This window comes from Phocoena phocoena, chromosome 21 (genome assembly GCF_963924675.1).
Source record: "Phocoena phocoena chromosome 21, mPhoPho1.1, whole genome shotgun sequence".
Lineage (NCBI taxonomy): Eukaryota > Metazoa > Chordata > Mammalia > Artiodactyla > Phocoenidae > Phocoena > Phocoena phocoena.
In genome coordinates, this window is record NC_089239.1 from 22,575,691 (window position 1) to 22,600,158 (window position 24,468).

Consider the following 24,468-nt stretch of genomic DNA (forward strand, 5'->3'; position numbering starts at 1 on the left):
TTGAGTATCAAGTAGATAGATAGATATTAGTAGATAGATATTATTGTAAATACTGTTTTACAGTGGAGGAAATCAATACCCAAAGAGGACAAGAAATCTGACCAAAGTCATACAGACAGTAGGTAGCAGAAACAAGATTCAAACTCATGTAATTCAGAATTTGTAGCATAGAATATAATCTCTATAGGCAAAAAAGAGACATAATTCAGATGTCATATTAATGTACTATATATAGCCCAATTGTTAGTTACCATTGCACACATTTGTTTATCTTATTAGTATTATCTTTGCTTTCATTTATACTATACGACATGCTTCAAAACAGTAAATTCAAATTTTCTAAATCAATGCCAACAATCTGAAATTTTCACTGATTGAGACATGTCATAACCTAATGTTTTAGTAAATTAGCTACTTTTCCAGTTATTCAATATCAGTTACATTTCCATGTATAAGGCATGCGATATAAGATACCATTAATAGATACTTGCAATCATTATTTTATAATGTAATTAACCATGTATATTTTGTTTTAAGGTGAACAAAAACAATGCAATAGTTCATAAGTAATTTGGCAACCAATGCAACACATTCTGTTTAGAAAATTTTTATCCCTTTGTTTATTGGAATAGATATTCACTTTCTAATAAGATAGTTGAGCACAAAGGAAGGCAATAGGTAACAGCCTTTTAAGCCTTAAGCTTTAAGATGCCATCTTCAGACTCAATAAGTAATTAAAAACAGAGAGGGCTTCCCTGGTGGCGCGATGGTTGAGAGTCCGCCTGCCGATGCAGGGGACACAGGTTCGTGCCCCGGTCCGGGAAGATCCCACATGCCGCGGAGCGGCTGGGCCCGTGAGCCATGGCCGCTGAGCCTGCGCGTCCGGAGCCTGTGCCCCGCAACGGGAGAGGCCACAGCAGTGAGAGGCCCGCGTACCGCAAAAAAATAAAAAAAATAAAAAAATAGAAACAGAGAGAAAGAGGGAAGAGAATGGCCATGACATAGTTCTGTCATCATCATACTTTATTTTTCTCTCTTTTTCATTACCATGTTCTTAAATTAAGTCGTTGCTACCTTCTCCATCTTCTCCAGGCCCTATCATAGTAATTATAAACTAGTGGCAAAAAGAATAGAAATAGAAAGTATTAAATCTTTGAAGTGAACAATCCCTATAACTGCAAATTGTCTATACCAGGTGCTACAGTATAATTATATCAGCAATGTTACAATTATATTTATATTTATGATTATAATACTTCTGCAATCTTGTATTGCAGAAAAAGGAAAAAATGGGAGAATATCCATTTTTCCTCTTAAAATGCTCTGTTTTTGTCTTATATCACAACTTTACAATTACCCATGAGTTTCAGACCCATGTGTTCCATTGCAGTGTCTCTCCAGATGTGAAGGGTAAATAGTTGCCACCAGGAAAAATGGCTAAGCAAGTCTGCCTTTGATTAAGTGGAATCTCACTCTGGCCCTGTCCTTTCCAATAGACCGTGAGTCCCCTAGAAGTTACACATCCATGCTGACCGATTTGGGGAGAAGTGTACCAAGGGAAAGAAGAGGAACTCCAGAAAAAGAGGTAGTCTTTTTAGTATCATTTGAGTCTTTTTCACCAATATACTTGATAAAGCACTTGCCAGCCGAAGTTACCTCCAAAACCAGTAAAGAACCCAGATTAAAAACACAAAAGTGATGGCAGAGAAACTAGAAACAGTTTTCCCTGGAGCCCGAGCAAAGGACTTGAAGCCAGCTGCATTCTGACCCTAGCGGCAGGTCTCCCCCAGTTGTAGTCCAGTTTGACAGTGATTCTCTGAATCTTGACCTGACACCCATAAATTAAAGAGTCTTGAGCTGGGCCACCCCTTGGAGGAAGAAGGTTTCCCCTGTACAAATTTCTGGCCCAGTGATGTAGGGGACAGCCCTAGGTCAGCCGTGCTGCCAATCAATACAAATTCTATAGAAACAATTTTTGCTGGCCTGCTTTTGTTAGAGAGGATCCTTGAAAAAAAAAAAACACTGCCCCTGAGAACCACCTACCTACTGGCTCTTGTCCATGGTCCTGAGCCAGGGCTGGAGGTCTGGCTTGTACTTTCTTGGAGCCATGAAGGTTTGATAGAAACTGAAGGCTGGTCTTGGACTGGCAGGCACTCTAGAAAGTTCTCTACAGATGTCTGACATAGTCCAGGGCCTGTGGACCCCCAAAGAAGTCAGAAATGATCCAGGTTGCCCAAAGTTCACCAGAGTCACAGGGAAAGAGTGAGGTGAGGGGATTATTGGAATCAGAGAGGAAGTAGCTACAGGTGGCCCAGGCAGATCTGTGGGCCCCGAAGCTTGAGTGTGGGCACAAGTCACATTGTATCACGACTCAAAGGTGAGCAGCTGGTTTACTGTGTGCTGAAGAATTTCTGAACTCTCCAGGGAATATAAAATGACCAGCCTATACTTTTGGCTGCTAACGAGCCTCTCAGTGATAAGTGGGCTAATATTTCTTTGCTACTATGTCAATTAGTATTTAGTAAAAGGGGTAATGACTTCCCTCATGACTTTCTCCAGTCCTTATATTATGATTCAGAAGTTGTGTCAATACTTAGGACATACAGCAATTGACCTCCCACAGTTATCCCAGGAAAAGCCAAAATTATACCTAGGACTGAATCCTCTGCAGGCATTTTAGTCCCCTTTTATGGCATTCATTTACCTTAGTTCCTAAGATGAAATATGATATTCAATAGTTAGGGTGAATAAGTCATCTGTTACATTCCTGTTGTAGTTTAAATATCTAAATAAAGAACTAATTGATTTATTTATAAATTGCATAAATGATTTAAATTGTATATGTTTAATCATTCCTTGAGGTTTCATTTCTCTTTAATTCACGTGAAACTGCTTTTTTATAAGAAATCCATAATTTTAAGTTAGCACTAACCATTTCCTTCATTTTCAGAAATTGCCTGCAAAAGCTGTTTACGATTTTAAGGCTCAGACATCCAAGTAAGTAAGATAAGTGTTCATCATATGATTTAAGTTGACTTTAAATACATTAATAATACTTTGAAAGACAAATATTGCACTGGGATGTGTTACAAATAAGACCTAATTCCCAATTCAGCAATCTACTCTAATTAAATGGTTCCTTCTGAATTGATTGGGATGTGGGTAATTTTATTTTCATTTTGAGTTTAGTTGAGAAACATTGAGTTTTAAATTACACCAAGCGCATTAGAGCACAATGAGTTCAAAAGGATAGGAAAAAAAAAATGAAATTAAGGATCTTTGTTTCTACAATTTTCATGTGGAGAATGAAGTAAAAATAAATTGTTGGGGGAGTAACACTTAACTGGAGAATTTTATATCATTTATTTATCCAACTATATTCAGGATAGTTTGTGGTTAAAGACTAGAATTGTTTATGAAGATACCTGGAGTAAAATCTCCATTTCTCAATACTTAGAGCTTAAGAGACTCTGAGCACAGTTCTATCCTGTGGTCTTTTGATGTTGGTGTTTTCATACACCTGTGTCGTAATTTTTTTACCTTTTTTTTTAGGAATTTGTTCATCAGGTGAGCATAGGGTTGAGGAAGGCTAGTACTAAGCACATAAGGAGGCTTAAATAGAAGTGAGTTTTCCAGCTCTGTTATGGCCCATGTCACAGACCTTACTTAAGAAACTTTGGTCTCCATTAGAATTCAAGATATTGGCATTAAATTATACCGGTGCTGTTTAGCTGAATATATATACAATAACCAAAGCATTTATTCATATAAATGCATATTATATGAATTAAGAGTTAAAGAATCTATCTCTGGCAGAAGACATAAAAAATAAAATCACTCAGAATTTGGGAATTAAATTAACTAAATAAGAAAATTCTCTTTAGAAGTGAAGATGTCAAACATGGCTTAAATCTGGGGTTAAAAAAATCCTGAAGGAAAGCTTACAACTTTTTTTGATGAGATAAGTAACATCTGCTCTGTTTCTACTACACTATGGTCCTAGCTACTGTTCTTTGGATATGGTGTGATAATTTGTACAAGGCATGTCAGTTTTATAAAATAATGACATAAAACATGTAAATTTCATTTCTTCTTTGTGACAATCAACCAAAAGTGTCCTTAGATGTATGAAGCCCTGAGGAATAACAGGGCATATAAAATATGCCCAGGGCTCACAGGCTTTTTGAGAAACCTTAATTAGAAACAAGCATTGAAAGAAAGATGAGGTACAGTGCAGAGGAGAGGTGTTTATGGTGTTGACTCTGTCACTGGATTGCATTTGCTCCAAGTGCCCAGCCCCTCACCCTCCTCCAAGACCACATCCTCATTGTGAATGTCTGACATTGGCAAAGGTTCAGGAAAACCCACTCTCCCACACGCTGCCCGTGGGAGTGTAAATGACACAGCTGTTCTGAAGGGCTGTTTGCACCATCCCACTTTCACAAAGGTCTTCCTCAACCAACGAAATCTAATTGTATTATAAGCCTCCAGAGAAGTGAACTGAACAATCACCCATGGAAACCATCCCATAATTTTAGTAAGAAAAAAAAATGTTTCCTCCATACCATCAATAAATTTATCTGATTGCAGCTTAATCACACTCCTCTTGTTCTGTTCTCAGGAGATGTAAAGAGCGGTTGTCTGTCAGCCCCAATGTAGTCATGTACCTGACACAAAAATCAAGGTTATGGATGACTCATGCAGCTTTAAAAAAAAGGTCCACAGGGCTTCCCTGGTGGTGCAGTGGTTGGGAGTCCACCTGCTGATGCAGGGCACACAGGTTCGTGCCCCGGTCCGGGAAGATCCCACATGCCGCGGAGCGGCTGGGCCCGTGAGCCATGGCCGCTGAGCCTGCGCGTCCGGAGCCTGTGCTCCGCAGCAGGAGAGGCCACAACAGTGAGAGGCCCACATACCGCCAAAAAAAAAAAAAAAAAGGTTCACACACCCAGAGAGCACTGAAAGTTTCAGGAGGACCAGCCACATTTTTAAGTCATTTCAATCATTAGCTAGATGTGAGGGTTAGCAGACATTTGGTCCTAAAAATGTCCATGAACATATTTGGCTCATGCCAAATTGTTTTGGACAGGACCAAATATCAAGGACCTTTTCATGTGGACCAAATGTCTCATGGACATTTTGGGCAGGAGAAAATGTCCTGCAAGAGATGTGAGTGCTTTTTGTGCCTAATATCTTACAAACAAGAGACAGATATCTCTGTTTCAAATAATTATCTGTTTTAAAAGCTGTTTTTCTTTACCTAACACAAGAAAGTTTAATTTTCAAAAAGACAACTAAGTAACTCACCAAACATAATGTCTCAACTGTTAAGGAGGAAAACGAGATAAAATGCTATTCCCAAAGGTTGTCAGTGGCCACTGTTCAAAGCTGGTAGGCGCTGGTTGGAGCAAACTGGTCAAAATGGGACTCTTAGAAATTCTAGTTCTGAGATAAGACGAACATAATTTTGAAAACTGGAGGGTGAGATCACTGTCCTTTTTTCTAGACGACTTCAAAAATTTAAAGACAAGTCTTTACACATAGAAAAGATATCTTTTCACACTTAAAAAAATATAAATAAGAGACAACTAATTATTTTTCTTTTAAGCTAAGCTTCCTACTCTCATTTCCAGAAATAAAACATACCTGGTATAAATAAAGCAGTTGGTTTGTAAACATTAAACATTTGGGGTTTTATTTTCTACATTAGGCACTTGCATAAAAGAGGGAAGTACTGTATTTGAATGTCAGGCCCTGTGAATCTTGTTTGCTTTTAGGGTTACTGAAAATTTAACACAGATTCAATGTGAAAGTTTTAGCACTTCTAAATGGGTAATAATTCTTTTTACTATGCAACTTTTTTTCAATTAATTCTTTTAATCAACATGAAATATTCTACATCTGATATGAACCTCTCTCCATTATGTACTCTGCACACATAAATGATCCAACTCAAGATTCTGAACAAAGCAACGCAGAAGATTTGGGAGTGGGAAGGCAGATGTGTGTGAAAATGGGGCTCTTGGCAAAAGATCTGAAATAGGTACCCTCCAATGAGACATAATTGTGGAGGCAAAATAACACTGAGACACAATTACCTGGGGGATGAAGCCATGAAAACCTGAAGCAGTGAGGGTGAGAATTTAGGTGTGAATTATTTATGATGACTAATGTCTTTATAACTTAAAATTAAATACTCCAATTTACGTACTGTCTCCTTAGAAACAGCCCAAATGGAAAAGCATAGTTAGTTTCTTGAAAATATTTTTCTATTTAAAAAACAAAAGATATAAAAGCGGTTACAAGTCATCTGTGCATGTCTTTGCACTTGAAACACGTTTATCTTTGTGACTATAGTTAATAATACTGTACTGTATCTAAGAGAGTGAATCTGAAAGGTTGTCACCACAAGAAAAAAAACATTGTAACATATGTGGTGACCAGCGTTGGCTCAACTTATGGTGGTGGTCATTTTGCAATATATACAAATACTGAATCATTATGTTGTACACCTGAAACTAATATAATGTTACAGGTCAATTATACTCCACTTTTTAAAAATGTTTATCTTTGTGCCTCATTGAAAAATCAAAGTATAAAATCTTTTCTGTTTCACAAAATAAATTCATTATCAAGATATTCTACTTAAATGCCTGTCAAGCAGCTTCAAGGATCCACAAATAAAATTTTTTCTTATGTTGGCACTTCCGTGCTAAGGCTAAATGATACTGGTTTCCTTATTGTAAGCTTTAACATATCAGAAGGAGACAGAAAGAGAGAGAGAGAAGTAAGTAACCAACTAGCTTCAGGACAAGTAAAAATCGCTGCAGAATGAATCCAGCCTTAGGGCAAGCTTCCGGACTCCTCTACTCTAAACCAATGACTAGACAGCAAGTCTGTCCCCGCCTTTAAATTTCATATTAATCTGCCTGTGATTTAAATCAGATGTGATGTTTACATTTGTTCGTTTTGAAATCATTTCTAAAGTTACAATGTTTCAAAGGAATTCTAAAAATTTTCAAGGAAAATCCTCATCTAACTGGACTCAACAGATTTTTTTCAATATTGGAAGTACATTTCCCAGCCACATACAAATCTAGCGAGAATCTTGATCTTAAGAATAATCGCCATACGTCCGGAAAAAAAAAAAAACATTCAAATGTATCTCTTCTAGGGAGCTGTCATTTAAGAAAGGAGATACTGTCTACATCCTCAGGAGAATTGATCAAAACTGGTATGAGGGAGAGCACCATGGGAGAGTGGGCATTTTCCCAATCTCATACGTAGAGGTAAGTCCCTTCCCCTTCCTCCTTACGTGGTTGCTGTTTCCAGGGTTACCACAGGTCAAGCATAAGTAACTGTTCTCCTTCATAGAAACTCACACCTCCTGAGAAAGCACAGCCTGCCAGACCACCTCCTCCTGCCCAGCCTGGAGAAATCGGAGAAGCTGTAGCCAAATACAATTTCAGCGCTGACACAAATGTGGAGCTATCACTGAGAAAGGTAACCTGCTTTCTTCACTGGTGCATTTGAAAGGCTGTATATTTTCACAACTAAGTTAGGTCATCTTCTTGCTTAGACATTTTTGTGTCTCCCTCATTTTCCACAAAGAACTCCATCAGGCTGCCCTGAGTCACTGTTACCTGCCACTCCTGTGTCCTTCCAGATGAGGTGCCTGTGGGATGCAAAGCTTCTCAGAGAGACTCCAAATTGTCTGGGAGGCTCCAAATTGTCTCCAAGGGGTGCCTTGGGCTAAATATCAGGAGCTGTACATGTGGAAACATCAAAAGAAAATAGCACTTTAATACAGTTCAAAAGAGTGTTCTTCTCCTGCCTTACTATTCAAAAATTTTATCAAATTCAAAATTTAAACTGGGTCTTGTGGCATTGGCTTGATCCTACAGCCAGCAGGAATAGTGACTGTAGAAAGTTCTATCATTGCAAAAGCCAGGGGGTTTATAAAAAATATTATTGGGCTTCCCTGGTGGCGCAGTGGTTGAGAGTCCACCTGCCGATGCAGGGGGCGCGGGTTCGTGCCCTGGTCCGGGAAGATCCCACATGCCGCGGAGCGGCTGGGCCCGTGAGCCATGGCTGCTGAGCCTGCGTGTCCAGAGCCTGTGCTCCGCAACAGGAGAGGCCACAACAGTAAGAGGCCTGCGTACCGAAAAAAAAAAAAATATATATATATATTACTGACTGCTATGGCATGGCCACCCACCAATCAGAATGGATGCTGGTGCTACACCATCTTGATGCAGACCAGGTGGATGTCAGCCCTGGCCACAGCTATGCATAATCTAGGATGCTAGCTTTGCCCCGTCCTGTTAGCCTCACTCTTTGTTACAACTCAGAACATGTAGATAAAGAAGAAAAACATTCTGCTATCCAACTTCATCCCTTCCAGGGGTTGACTTCTAGAACCCATTTCAGATACACCATCACAGCAAGCTATAGTGCACTTTCTGAAGCTCTTCCTACATAAGGTCATTCCCTTGAATCTGTCAATGATCAGATGATGGTACTGTCATCGACACATTGCAGGTTAAACTACTGTGCTTTTTGAAATAACTTACACATGTCATTTCCCACAGTACCAATATGAACATGTATAAGGCCAAATATCCTTAGGAAAGATTCTAATGTTGTAAATGGATGATTAAACCGCATATATGTTGATAAGCCATAATTTGGGAGTAAGCTCTGAGGCTTTAGTTGCATTCTCATAACGAAAACAAAACACTGGAAGTATAAGGCTTTCCCAGATGGAAAACTATTGTTTATTAGAAAACACTGACAATTATAATTTTTATGTTATCACATCTCTATTTCTAATGCATTTTCCTAATATTCATTACAGGGAGATAGAATTATTCTTCTTAAAAGAGTTGATCAAAACTGGTATGAAGGTAAAATTCCAGGAACCAACAGACAAGGCATCTTCCCTGTTTCCTATGTAGAAGTCATCAAGAAGAATACAACCAAAGGTGCTGAGGATTACCCTGACCCTCCAATACCCCACAGCTATTCTAGTGATAGAATCCACAGCTTAAGTTCAAATAAGGTAAGAAAACATTCTAGCATATTAAGTATAATATTTGGGAGCTCAGAGTAACATACTTGGTACATGATTTTAGGACATTAGATTACAACATCATATCTATGGCAAAGCAAAAGATTTACATGCTATGTTTCTAAGTGCCAGGTCAAATCAATATAATTTAATTTTTCCTATGGGTGCTGGCATAAAGGTTGAGCTACATAAAGGGAAACTACATAAAGAATCTACTATCTTAAGAGAAGCATTTCTTTTAAAGGGCTAAGGCTAGGCATTTTATTTATTCTACTTTTCTTTGAAGACTGGGTTGCTGAGCAATTACTCTCAATCCTTTATCATTGGATAATGGAACAGTCTGGTACTTTCCAATTTTGTTTGATCGGTTATAAAATTTTCCAGAATCTTCTTTAGTACATTTACTTCACTAGCAGAGCTCAGCATTTAGAGCAACATCCTTCCTTCAGTAGTTCCTACTGCTAGAAAGAAAAGAATCTTCATCCATGTATTTGTCTTATCCACCATTTAGTCATCTTAAAAGAACTACCAGATAAATTTCAAAGCGACTGTACTTTCAAATAAAAGTTTATAAGAAAGAATAAGTGTGTATCTACAAAGGCTTATTTAAAATATAAGAAATTCTTACATGATGTCATAATATTGGCAATGTAATATTTTAGATCACAGTGTTTAATCTTTGCTGAGAATATGATTTAAACGTATTTTCAGTTTCCTAAGTTTTCTCTTAGAATACCAGATTTTACATTTTATAAATCGAGAAATGTACAAATTTCACTAATAACTAATTAGTGTTTTATTCTCACTGCTGGGGAAAAATACGTTGAAAAGCTTACGTTCATAAATTTTGAAAAATATTTAATGGTTTTACCAACTGGTAATGTATACTATGATGTCATTGGCTAAATGAAGGGAACTTCTCAGTAGTTTTGAACTGAATCATTTTCAGAAAAAGAACTGTAATGTACTTTTAAACCATGATGCCCAAAATATACTAAACGTTAAATATCCTATTTTCTGACTGATATTTATAAATAGAGGAGGGAATTCATTGTGATTTATGAATCACTCTTGGACATACTCAAATCACATTTCTTGACATACTATCTTTATTTTAGGAGAGACTCAAATGTAAGTTGATATTATTTCTGATATTTCTGCCTTTAATTTAGTAGAATCCAATTCTAATGCTTTTGGAAGAAAAGATAATTATATGATGTTTGTATTATAGGTATAGTTTTGTGATATTGGTATCTTGGGATACTTAATTTAACTTTCAGTAGAAGCAAGTCCACGGTAAGGCTAAGCACTTTGAACCCATTAACATGTATATTCGTGACTGTGGCGGTCATGGAGCTGGAGTAGTAGTAGCAGCAGGTAGTAATGGGACAGCAGTAGCCATGACGATAATGGAATTTACAGACCTTTCCTCCTCAGCCACATAATGTTCCTAGCACTAAAGGTGCTATGTAGCCTTTAGTCTTGAATCTTCTGTAAGGATGCTCACAGGTGTTTTGTGACATTTAATCTCATTTATCCCACCCCATGGTGACACGGCATCACATTTCTGTTTTTAAAAACTCTAAATAAATTCTATGAAAGCCCCATTCCTATCATAGGACAGAAGTCAAAAGTTAAGTGGAGAGTGCACTGTGCACTGATCCATACTAAGGACCAAGAGTGCTGAGTGCACCAGTGACGTGTCAGCCTAAACAGTCAACCAGCAAGTGCAATCTTTCTTGAAGATTTTTTCTTTCCAAACCCAAATCATCGACCTGGAAAGAATCAAAGTAAAATGTCTTCCACCAGCCTCTCTCAAGGCCTTCATATATGTAGCATTCTTCCTAGTCCAAAAACAATACATAAATGTATTAGAATGTTTCTAGGCAACACTTCTAGAACAACTTTTAATGAATTTACATAAAAAATTCTGTTTTGTTCAATGTATCCAAAATATAGCGATAATATTGATATACAGAAGTATTTTTTTACTTCAGGAGATTAAGCTTCATAAATTAGACCTCCACTAGATTATATAAAATGTCCAGCTTTTGAAAAAAATAATGGAAGTCCTAGCAGAAGTTTATTCCTGTTCGCATCATATGCTCCCTTTCTATGTCAACAGTTACTTTGGATTTTTTAAAACTTTGAAATAGTAGTTATGTAAGTTCAGTCTCGTTTTGATCATGGGTTTCTGTTCTTAAAAAATATCTCTCAGAACTTATTCATTTAGAAATGTGTTAACATATAATGATGTAAAAATATTTTATGCCGTTTGTTATAATCACCTCACAAACCCAAGTGAGAAAATGATGAAGGTTCAAAAGATTTGGCACAGGAAGAAAGAACACTAAACAGATTCTGGGAATAAAAAAGTTTCATTATTGGTTTTCATTAACATTATTTCAGAGTCATTTACATTAAATCAATATCTGGAAACCTGCTTTGAAAGAAGTAGTCTATTAAATTAAATCTCTAAAGATTTTGCTGTCTGTTCTTATAATCTCTATGACAGCTTTATCTTGTCATTTGACATTTAATAGACCTTTTCCAAATACTAGTATAAAGTATTCAGATAAATCTTTAATTAACATACTAATTATTTTATGTATTTAAATTCAAAAACTATAAGCAAATATAGACCATAGCATAAAATATTTTTTATATTCACCATCATACCTTTCTGCATTTCTCTGTCTCTGTGTTTTAATGCATTATTATTATTTTCATGTTTTTTTAACTTCATATATCCTGCTCGTTTCTAAGTTGGCTTCCAGCGAACCAGTCCCCCCTCCCTTGCACAAAGCTTCATGTGGCCCAGATAAAGGAGCTCTCCAGGGAATCACCCCGGGGTGGCTGTCCCTGACAGCCAAGTGTCCACTGGTAAAGCCTTTGGCCCCAACACTACCTCCTTTTCTGGACAACTTCTTGGACGAATTAGAGAAGCTTGGTGCTTTAGTTTTACCTGCTGACGAAGCCAAACCAAATACCCCAGAGGAGATCACCCTTGAAATTAAGGAGGACCCCTCTGTTGTCCTCCCATTGCCGCCAGCATCTGCACCTGCCAAGCCACCCTCCTCGCTGCTACCTCTCCCCCGCTTGGGTGCGACCTCAGCTGCAGCCCAGCCCCCTGAGGCAGCGCCACTTCAGGATTCCAGAAAGACACCTCAAAACCATTTTGCAGACCTGACAACGAGAAAGGGTTCTGCAGGCCCTGAAAAAGTACCTGAGGTCCTAGGTGATAAGTTCGTGACCTCTGCACACACTAGTGTGGGTCCCTTGCCCCAAAACCTCCCCGTCATTGGAGAAGAAGATGAGGAAATCTATGAGGGGGTCATGGCAGGTATCCGAAGAGGGCCAGAATCTCAAGAACCAGATTCCTTGTGGTGTGGCCACGATGGCACAGAGGTGACACCACTCCTGCACATAGAGGAGGAAGAAGAGAGGAAAGCTGACTGCTTAAAATTTCCAATAGCAATGCCCACAGACCCTAGGAGCCCTAAGGAAGACAGCAATGCAGCAAAACCCAGTGAAGAGGTACTCTAATTTTGCCTAATTCCTGAAGAACTAACCAGTCTTACTACGGTTAGCTAGTACAGTTAACCATATTAATAAACATCAATTTTGACACTGTCTTGGAAGGTTTCCATGCAAGAAACACAGCACTATATGAGGTAGGGGTGGAGGGATGGATAGAAACACACCAAATTTTAACAAGATGATGTAAATATGTGATATTATTCCATTATTTATTTATTACTATAAATCCATATTTAAAGATTTTTGTAATTTAAAGTCTTTCTAATTTTAATATTCATAATAATAGCTAATAGTTGAGCTCTTATGGAGTGTCAGGCAGCTTTCTAAGAATGCTACTTCTTTACTTTTCAAAGCTCAGTAGGATGGGTTATATTATTATTCCCACTTTCGGGATGAGGAAATTGCTACACAGAGAGATTAGTTCACCTCCAGGGTGAGAAAACTATACACCATATCTTTGTAGCAGTAGCAGTTTGAAAAAGAAGGGAAGAAAGAAAAAGAAAGAGAAAAAAAAGAAAACAAAAAAGAAAAATATACTGCAGTTCCCTTTCCACTCTTTCTGAAGAGGTAATTGCTTTAAGTTGGTGACGACCTAAGAGTTGAGTCCTACATATTCACCTTACAAACAAAGAACCTTGGGCAATAATTTTAATCAGTTAAGAGGGAAATGCTCTAAATCTTTAGCTTGTAAGCTTCTCTCTTTCAAAAAAGACAAAAACAAAACTTGATGTCTCAAATATTTAATCTGCGAATTAAAAAGCAAATATGATTACTGGCAAATATTGAAATTATGGAACAAAATTCATGATTCATATTATGCCACTAAGCAAGTCACTTTCCCCCATGGCTCCTCTATTTAGAAATCTTTAAAAATGAAAATCAGTTTTAAAACCCCATAATTTCCAATTAAGGTCTTACCAATAACAAATGTAGAGGCATTTGGTCTATATGGGGTATTCTTGGGATTAAATAATGGTGAGTGCCCATTAGGCCACCGGACACCCACAAAACCCTGAGTCCTGGCTGTCCCCTAACCAGCTGAGAAAATGTCATCTGGACAAAGAAGGGAGCCATGTCTGCCTTCGTATAAAATAAACACACTGCTTAGTAATACAGATCATTCATTCATTTCAGTAAGTCAAACAGATTTCTAAGTCAATTACTTAAATAACTAATTTCCCCTTCAGTTTAATCAAGTTTAAGATGTGGTTAGACATGTGGCTTGGTTCCCAGGAACTGCTACTGCCGGCTGCAGGCAGCACCCACAGCGTGGTGCTCAGGGGGTGAGTTTCACAGCCAGTTCCCACCATGCACGCATACGCACAGACAGAGGTCGTAACTTCCCTAACTTTGCAGCAAACTGACTATAAATTGTGATCTACTTCACAAGCAAGTTACAAAGAGTCATTGCAGGGTTTTACGCTTTCTTCCTCAGTGTTTAGAAGGACCCATCCCACAAATTACGTTATACAAATTGTAGATTATGGGGGTTCTTATCTCCAGCCGCTCATATCAGAAAAAAAGTGAAACTGATCATACCCATTGGGAATTTTGAATCAAATGCAGAAGAAAAAGTTAGTGCTTTCAAAGCAAGAACTTGTCATAAATGTCACACGCCCCAGGGTATTCGGTAACTTTAAAATTATTTAGGTGCGGGGGGTATTCTCTAAAAAGCATGTGACCTCATGCTGGACACAAGCATAATTGCACCTTGTCTTTCCTCAATATTTAAGCCATCTTCACTTTCTTCGGGAGATAGAACATCTACATCCTTTCCCAGCTGTCTGCTTTCCTCCCTTCCCTCTCATTCCTCCTTGGCCACTGCCTCTGACCTGGTCCCCACACTTTCTCAGCCTACCCAGCCCTACTCATCTCCGCTCCTCCCTAAATACTCTTATCAACAGGAGATAAGCTCACCAAAATTGAAGGTAACTGCATCTTGAGTGTGGTTTATTGCATGTCTTTTAATGAACTTAATTAATTAGATGTACGTCTTTAGATTGGTGCCATCTTACAAGATCTAAAAAGTCATTCGATATTGGTTGCTAACTTTTAACATCATTAGCATGGCCTCTGTCCAAAAATGTGAAAGATATATTTGCATAGCAGCTAGACTTAGATTGAGGAGAAGAACAAACTAAACTTCATACAAGAATAAAAAGTGATTATTAGATTTTTTTTTTTTAAGTTGAGGGTCAACAGGAGAACCATCCCATTCAAAGGTGTCAGCTTTGTGCCTGTCACCCTCTGTCACTTCTTAGTGGGCTCATTGCCTCCCAAGTTCCCCAACCAATCAGCAGTTTCAGCAGAGCCTAAGGGCTGGATGATCTTTGGCACTGTCTTGAGCGTTGTTCTTCCACAAAATTGAAGTAAATTAATGAGGATGTGGAAAGGAGGCTTCTTTTGTAGCAGTTAACAAAGCATCCATCTCTGAGACTTGATGGCTGGCTGGCAGCTCTGCTGGTATTTAACTCCCCCTTAGGATACCATGATAAAAGATTTTTAACAAAGTTAATGACTGGCCTTGGAAAGGGATGCAATGACAACCACAGCATGAAATTAATCCATCTCAGAAAAGTTTTACTTCTATGTCCAGAATGATCCTGAAACCTTTTCCTTTAGACAAAAGGACTTCAAATAATGACTCAACCTCACACTCAATCTTCTCCACCTGAAATGAGAGCCTCTGCACATAAGTCAAAAAACAATACAAAATGAAGGCTCTGGTAGAGTCATGTTTTTGAACTAGGAAGCACCAACACCTGAGAAACGCCATTTATGCAATCTTCCAAACCCCCATCACCAAATCTATCCACCAAAATAGTCCATCTACGTGAATTTTATCTTACGTAGAAAAGGAATCTTTGAAAAAAATGTAGTATATTTTAAAGACATATTGCTCTTTGCCCTCTGAGGTTTTTATCTTAGCTGGCAGGAAATAATTAGGAAAATTTTAAAATAATAATAATTCTTTAGAAAATGTCTGAGTCTAAGAATTTGCCTTTTTTTCTCTCTCTGTGGTTCTATTTTAAGGCCAAAATATTTATTCCTTGCCTTTCCCTAACTTGTTCTTCAGCCTTTAAGCTCAGTCAATAAGTGGGCAAGTAACTGGAGAATCGGCCTTCTCAAATGTAGAGAGATGGAACACACCACTGTAGTGTCAAGGACAAAACCAGAACTTCAACAGGTTGATTCTCCTGCAAGAACCAAGCTCCTCTCATACATTCTGTATGTTTCAGTTGTTCCCAGAATGGTATGAGAGAATGGAGATATTCACAGTAACCATGTTTTAAAAGAATACTTTAATAACCACATCAAATAACCAACTCCAGAAAAATGAAGTTTTTTCTCTTTTTTATCTCATATTTGAGAGCAAATGTTCATTTTAATCCCCCACTTTTTCTGAAAAACTTATAAATCTATTTTTTACTCATAGAAAGAATATAAGTTGACTGAAGTTATGCTTGTAAGTATACATACAAATTGAATCAACTATGAATTTTAGGCCATTATTATAGTTTAATCCACATCTGACACAGTAACAAATTGATGTGAATCCTTTAAGGAGGCTTCCTATTTCTCTCATTTCAAGAATGTTAGAAATTTTGCTCATTACAAAGAAGGAAAGTAACCTAGCACTAAAAGCAAAGAGAAAACAAAATTTTAATAATGTTTTAATAGACATAGTATAGTATGCATGAAATCATTACAACAATGGTTATCAGCCATTGTTTTACTTAACTCATGTTAATTTAATGCAATTTTGTTCTTTTAAAGTATTTTCTGAGATAATGTAAGTCTGTCATATGCAATCCAAAATCTTCCATGGAAGTAAAAGTTACCACGACTTTATAGATGACGGAAGACTGAAATGTACATACAAATTATGAGTTTGATATATAAACCAGAATCCAATATTTTCTCTAGTCTTTGAGCATCTTTTAAATATTGTTTTTTTTGTTTTGTTTTGTTTTGTTTTATGCGGTACGCAGGCCTCTCACTGCCGTGGCCTCTCCCGTTGCGGAGCACAGGCTCCGGACGCGCAGGCTCAGCGGCCATGGCTCACGGGCCCAGCCGCTCCGCCGCATGTGGGACCCTCCCGGACCGGGACACGAACCCGTGTCCCCTGCATCGGCAGGCAGACTCTCAACCACTGTGCCACCAGGGAAGCCCTAAATATTGGTTTTTCATAATACAAATTATTATAATCCTCAGCTTTGCTGTAAGCTGAGCTTCCAATTCCATCTAAGCATATTCTGTAAAAGAGTCTTGCAGCAATGTGGACTCAAGCTGCAGTGGAAGCGCTTTGTGAACAGAGAAAAAGACTCTTTCTTGGGTTTCTTCCAAGAAACTCAGTTATTATGGTCCCAAAAGGAAGTCTCCTCACCCTAAAGCCATCCCACTGGAAGGTAATCCCCTTGAGCAGTTTCCAACATGAAATTAAGCCCTGATTCTTCCTAATATGTTCAAATGATCTTTCCAGTTGTTTATCCACATCATTCCAACAGCTACTTTTTTTTCTCTATGAGTCTTGATGTTTATAGAACCCTTGTATTAGTCAAGATTGGGGCAGCTGCAGTGCCAGAAGACTCAAAATAATTAGAGCTTAAACAAGGTAGAAATATATATTTCTTATGCATAAATGTAGGGTATCCAGGGTTGGTATGTGGCTATACAGTCATCAGGGATCCCAGGAGATTCCATTTTATTTTGGCATATCACCATGCTCAATGAAAAGCTTCCACTGCATGGTCCAAAGTGGCTGCAGCAGCTCCAGCAGTCCCTTTCTCATTCCAGACAGCAGGAAGGAAAAAAGGGGAGGGAAGCTTATATCTTCTTCCTTGAAGGGCATTTTCCAGAAACCGCACATATCCCATCTGTCAGAACTTACCACATAAGCACATCTAGATACAAGGAAGTTTGGAAAATAGACCTTATTAAGAATGGCCGTATGCCTGCCTAACATTTGGGATTCTGTTACTGGGATGACAAAGAAGAGAATGGATATTGGAGAACATGAAGCATTCTCTGCCACAAGCCTTAAAGAAAAATGCCTGATGCATTTCATCCCCAGAGACTGAAGATATGAGGTCAATCATTACTAATTATTATGAACTTTTTCCTAAATGAGAGTTGAGAAAAGCACATGCTTTTATTTAAAAGTCCGTTAGTCCTGCTAAAGTTCCCATAAGCCAAATCAAATACCAGAGAGTACATTACTAGGTCTTGTCCATGAATGGACAGAAAATAAAACATACACACAAGAAAGGTTAGTTTACTCACTGTCATATTAAAAATCTTACTTTGAAAGAACACCAAAATAGTCACAAGGTGCTTGGAGTTAGAACAATATTCTGTATTTAATTAAACAGTATTTCACAACTTCCCCCAGAAAAGCCTTTTTTTTTTTGGCCATGCTGCAAGGCTTGTGGGATCTTAGTTCCCCAACCAGGGTCTGAACTTGGGCCTTCGGCAGTGAAAGCGCAGAGTCCTAACCACTGGACCGCCGGGGAATTCCCCATATTTTCTTTGTATGTGTTTTATTAGAAAATTTACCTGTGACAAATGATTGACACTGTCTATGAAATTTGATGGATATGAAGCAAAATTTCCCTGGCTCTTACCTTGCATCTATTCAAATAAACACAAAGAAAACAGGTCAGATCTGAGAGCATCTTGAAAGCAATTGTTAAGTATTCTATTAAAGACATAAATTTTCTTGTAAGTGTTCTTAGCCATCTACACCGCATTCAAACATCTTCCCTATACCACCTTCCCTCTATAAATCTCTCTCTGCTCTGCCTGTGAGTTCCCTAGTAAAGCAGCGACTGATGCCTGTGCTGTGAAAACTCTGGGCTGCCAGAAGAGCTGTCTGCAGACTGTTAACCCTTCCTGCTCTGCTCTCATTCGGGAGTTTGGCATGCTGTGTGTGCATGGAAAAAAAAAACAGGAACGCTCCTCTGAAGGCTGGGTAATGAAGATGAGAACTAATTAACTTCTTACGGCTTTTCCAGGCTGATTTAAAAAGCGATCTACTTGTCTTGGGTAAGCCTCCGCGTAGCCCAGTGATGTCCTGGAGATCCTGCAGTTCACCAGTCAGAGGGCTCAGCGGTTCCCACAGGGTAGGATCAGACACCCCACCTTGAGCCAGGCACCCTGGCCACCCTTCCGCCGTCAGTGGGCTGGCTCTTCCTTAGTTGTCATTGCTGTGCTTTGCCAATGAAGTAGGGCTGGAGGTACCCTTGAAAGGAAATGACCTTTCTGATGATGATGAGCAGCTATGAAGTCAGATCCACACGAAAATCCTGTCCTGGGTCTCTGGGCAATGAGCTTCTCCTTTATGTGCGTGCGTAAGCTTTCCAAAAGCGACAAAGACATGCCCCAATTCTCCTCTGTACAAATAAGGGTGTGGTATATGTTGTCTTCCACATCCATCTCGTGTAAATCACTGCTTTCCCATCACTATTTCTAGTGCAAAGAATAAAGCTGCTGCCAATCATATACTGAACTCACACCCTTCCAGGGATGCTTGCTTCTGTGTCGTTCAGTTTATGTGGATTTCTTTTAACCCATGGCCCTTGTTGTAAAATATCTTGTTGCTCTGCTGACATGTGCCGCATTTACTCCATGACCCTTTCAAGCCAACTCTGCTTCTCTGGACTCCAGGGGCTCCCAGTCTCTTGACAGCTCTGATTGAACTTAAAGGTCAGATTACTTTCCCTTTGACTACTTAGTTCTATGGCATCAACAGCCCTGGAAAATGAATGGATTCTAATTGGTACCATTAACACTGAGGACGGCAGCCGAGGAGTTTGAGAATTTTCATCTCTGCCTGCATCGGTTCTTTCCCATTTCTATTTTGATGGACCCTGGTTTAATCTTACATGCTCCATTACATGATTATGGTTCTGCAAGCTTTTAAGGACTTGATGACAGATTTCCTTTTCCGTTTTTAAGGAATGTAGATACTTCTCTGTATTTAGGCCATTTTTGTGCTTTTTGCCTTGCCTAATAAGACCTGATTTTGTTTCTGAGGCAGAGATTTGTGTTGCCATAGAGAATGAGGAATGTTGATTGGGAGAGATTCTCACAGAAGGGCTTTCCAGAGCCAAAAAAGAAAACTTTTCCAAAATTAGTATGGCCCATCCATAAATTCCCATGGGTCAATGAGATGGTATGCTTTGGGTCACCATAAGTTTTTTTCTTTGTCAGATTTTTACATTATGTACTTATATGTTCTATTATATGTGTTTGTGTGGAACATAAATATTCTATACTCTAGATTTAGGCAAAGTTGTGTTTTCACAATTTAAAAAATAATTTAAATATTTAAAATAATTGTATAAGGTAAGAAAGAAAAATACGCCTAGAAACATAAACATGGTACTGTTTGTTATTAAGAGAATTTCATCTAATTCTGGTTGGCAAGTACCGCACCTAACATTTTCTGGGAAAAAAAAATAGGAACTCTAGAACTGCTAATAGCTCTTTCAAAGATTTTCCCACATTAGTATTTAAAGTAATGGTAAGGATTGACCAGATAGTAAGGCACAGTCTATCCTACCTGCAGAAGCACAGGTAAGAAGGTAGGTTTAGGATAGACTGTGCCTTACTATCTCAGCTAGAAAAGTATATATTTTACTGATACCTAAGGTTCTAGGATATTTCAAACCAACTTTCTTATGAGCAGTGGCTTGTGATTGGTTCTGGCTTTGAAAATTAGCATGTGTTTAAAACCTGTCTCATTTGTATCTGCTTTTGACAACACTAAAAAATAGCTACACTAGAAGAGATAAAAAAAGATTGTTGCACTGCCAAGGAAAAAGCTAAATATTTAGGATTCTATAAAAACAGCATGTTTCATTGGGTTTTCTAATTTTTATTGTGCTCTTAAGACTCATTAAGGAAATATAAATATGACATAATTCTCACTTAAAATTTCCAGCACAGTGACTACAATCTGTTAACTTCAAAATCATCTTTTTAAACTCACAGCTCATATGAGCTTCTTGAATGTCACTCATGTATCTTCTATATTTATCACAAAACCGCTAAGAAGTTATGAGTAATAGAAATGCCTGAGCAGATAGGGAAAATACAAATGAACACAGACCAGAAATACTGGTGGCTAAAGACTGATCCTTTCTCAAGAATTTAAAACGTGGGATAGGAAGAACATGGTCAGAAAAACAGATGAATATCTATTCCACATCGCTCTGTGGTCTTTAAAATATCCTTTCAAAATGAATCCAGGCTGAAGCAACTTGGTGAGAGCTGTCCAAAGGCAAAACAACTTTTAACATGTTGCTGCCATTACTCACCATTAGGTGGCAAAAGAGTGCAGATACCTCACAGGTCTTTGCCCCAGGGTTTGTGCCCAGTTGTAAGGAGGGGGAAAGGCAAAAGACAACCTTCTACGACAATTTGTTTGGGTATCCATACAGAACATAAACACTTGCCTAAAGGAAAAAAATTAAGGTGTTGATTTTAAAAAGCCTGCGCTATCTATTCCATCTTAGTAAGCCTTTATGCAATAAAGAGTGAGAGTCAGAATTGTAGTTCTGTTCCTTCATCTTGCTTACTTGTGATATTAAGAAATTATCTTTGGGTTTTGGTTTACTGATTTGAAAAATGAAGTTTAATTATTGTTTTAAAATTAATTGTTTTTACATGACTGAGACACTTGGGAATTAACCAATGCCAGTTGTCATAGCGCTCTGACAACTGAATGAGTATCAGAGGAAATATATCTGTGGAAACGTGGATTCCTTTATGGATTCCCTGAGGGGGACAAGATCTAAACCATCAACTTGTCCACCTCCTTGATTTTAGAGATAAGGAAGCTGAGGTGCATATCCAAGGTCATATAGTTAGTCATCGCCAACACTGGAAAGACACAAACATGCCCTCATAAGTATCTGTGCTGCTTATTCCTCTATTGACCAAAGACTATTTTTTAATATAAACTTATTTATTTTATTTATTTATTTATTTTTGGCTGCGTTGGGTCTTCGTTGCTGCACACGGGCTTTCTCTAGTTGCGGCAAGTGGGGGCTACTCTTCCTTGTGGTGCGCAGGCTTCTCATTGCAGTGGCTTCTCTTGTTGCAGAGCACGGGCTCTCTTGTTGCAGAGCACGGGCTTCAGTAGTTGTGGCACGTGGGCTCAGTAGTTGTGGCTCGCATGCTCTAGAGCGCAGGCTCAGTAGTTGTGGCACACGGGCTTAGTTGCTCCGTAGCATGTGGGATCTTCCCGGACCAGGGATCAAACCCATGTCCCCTGCATTGGCAGGTGGATTCTTAACCACTGCGCCATTAGGGAAGTCCCAAAAGACTTTTAAAATAAATTATTTCAGTTGCTGTAACTGGTCATCTTTCCTTAAAACTGCCTCCTAGCTATCCATATTCACATGGAGATGATTCCTATCAAAAGTAACCTCAGAAAAGTTCTAAAAATCACCATTATAATAGATACACAACTTCTCTGCTAATAAAAGCTGTGATAAATCCTAGCCTCAGTATGTGAACAGTATAGAAAACCAGTGATTCAGAAAAAACAAAACAGTGGGGGTGGATCCTTTTAAAGGATATGAAGGAAGTATTGAGAAAGATGAGTAAAAACAAGGATGTTACTGGCTGACACACCCAGGAACACAAGTTCTTAAGACTTAGAGGCCTGTAGAATTAAGGAAGCCACATACTTTTGGCAATAGCCCAATTTTCATAATTGCCACAGAGATGGTTCATTGAAATGATTTATGAGATGAGTTGAATTAAAGGAATTAAACCAGGGGAATTGTAATCACAGTAACGGAAAGGTGCTATACGGGTTTTATAAGTAGATTGTTTTACGTTAATGAACAGTTTAATCCTGAAAGTTGCATTCACATTTTAACGTAAGGGAGCAATGAAATTAGACCAGCCAGTTTTACCAAGCACTGGATGCCGTGATATCAAAGTGAAACTTCTAGTCAACTCAAAAATATTAGAATGGCTTAAATATGTGGAAATAGGCATACCATTTTTAGAGCACAATGAAATGTATTTTACAAAAGATTTTCTCTGAAGACAAGAACAAGTAATATTTCCTTATTTATAACTTTGTCGTGCACTGTAAACTGCGCTATGATTGTTTTTGCGAGAGAACCGTTGCTATCTTGGTATGTGATTCAAAACATGGCATTTTCGATTTACTTAATTGCATTTTTAAATATAGTGTGTTTGAGTAACTAACACCAGCATTTTTAATATCGTGCGGCTTCAATGCATAATCTTTGGCCTGAAATTTTACTCCTGGAAATGTGTCCTAAGAGATAGTTCAAAACAAGAAAATAGTTCTGTGTATGAAAATTGTATGGTATTGTTATTTATGATAGTGAAAAAGGCGAGATCAATCTGAACTTCAAAAACAAAAGAGAGAGAGAAATGGTTAAGACAGCCAAAAAAGATATAGACAGATATGTGAGGGAATAATATTCTGCAGTGATTTAAAATGAAAAGGAAGACTGAGAAAAGGAGACTGGAAATAATTACAAAATATTAATAGCAATTGATATATACAAATCTTATTTCTGCATAAAACATATATATATAAGATATATATGACATACATCATATATATATGACTGGATGAGAACTTGTAGAAAGGTAATAGGATATAGGCTTATGAATGACTTATTTTACCTCTTCATACATTTAAACTGATTTCAATAATATGTTGAATTAAATGACCTTAAAAATGTCTGGAAAATGGTTTAGTCTTAATCATTCTTAAAATAGTATATGTTATAATTCTAATAATAGATACATTGTTAGTTATTTTATGTTGATTTATAGGGTATTATACTCTTAAGTCATACATGTGTCTGATAATTTTTATCCACTCTTTAATCTTATGCTTATATATTCCATGCACAGACTGTTGAGTGAAATTTCTAAGAATACTGTTCGTAAACATTTCCAATTACTATTAACTGAAAGCTTAAAGTTTTAGTAGTAAGCACCTAGTCTACTATGCTAGATAGACAGCTTGGATGGGAAGGGAGTGGATAAAGAACGCAGGAAGGGAGCAGATTGTAGACTCGAAGACTCAGAGGAGCCCCAGAGTCCCCCTCCGTTCTTGGACCAATGGGGTTTCTATGGACAGCCTGCAGGGGGAATTCCCAGCCTCTCAGTAATCCATTCCTAACTCCGGGATCCAGGAATTAGCCCTGAGGTCTAAAGACATGGATCTAAAAACGAATGCAGTCATCAATAAAGAATCACTTACAATTGCCATGCAATTTGCCATGCAAACTCTGGTTTGTCTCATTTTACCATGCAGCCATCATTTAGAAGAGAATGCTTTTGAAGTGTGTTATGAATGAAATGAAATTCTTTTTTTCCCCCTTAAAAGGTAACGTTTAGGTAGTCGGTATAAACTACATTGTGTTTACATATTCAAGAAATGTGTGAACTTTCATTCATTGCAATTTTTATGTGGATATATGGGATGCAAAGGCTTGTCATTTCCAATATTATAAGTATCTATTACAGATACTGGTCTTGATGCTTAGTTTAAAAAGAAAGGAAACTCTTTTGAGAGTTCAGTGCACTGGGAATTTCTACCAATATTTCTCTTCTAAGGTAAAATGTTACATGTTACCTGGATATTGTTTGTTACATGCTATTTCATACTCTCTGTTTTCTCTTTTTAAAAATGCATGTGTTTCCTCCACATTGAGAACAGAGAGTGTAACTTCAAATGTAGCATGACATGTCTGCCTCTTGACATGTTTATCTGTACTGTATGTGAAAATGTTGTCTGTGAAGGAAAAGTATATTAGAATGAATGTGGATACTTTGCTGTTAGACTAAATGTGGTT

At 37.9% G+C, this 24,468-nt stretch overlaps 1 protein-coding gene across 17 annotated transcripts in view; it reads left to right on the top strand.

Moving 5' to 3' along the window:
• SORBS2 (sorbin and SH3 domain containing 2) overlaps window positions 1-24,468 on the top strand; it is a 205,575-nt gene that overhangs the window by 173,901 nt on the left and 7,206 nt on the right. For all 17 annotated transcript variants that reach the window (XM_065899816.1, XM_065899804.1, XM_065899808.1 and 14 more), the window contains 5 exons: window positions 1,497-1,585; window positions 2,951-2,997; window positions 7,172-7,286; window positions 7,372-7,500; window positions 8,855-9,058. In XM_065899816.1, coding sequence (XP_065755888.1) covers window positions 1,497-1,585; window positions 2,951-2,997; window positions 7,172-7,286; window positions 7,372-7,500; window positions 8,855-9,058 — 584 coding nt within the window. The remainder of the gene's footprint in view (window positions 1-1,496; window positions 1,586-2,950; window positions 2,998-7,171; window positions 7,287-7,371; window positions 7,501-8,854; window positions 9,059-24,468) is intronic.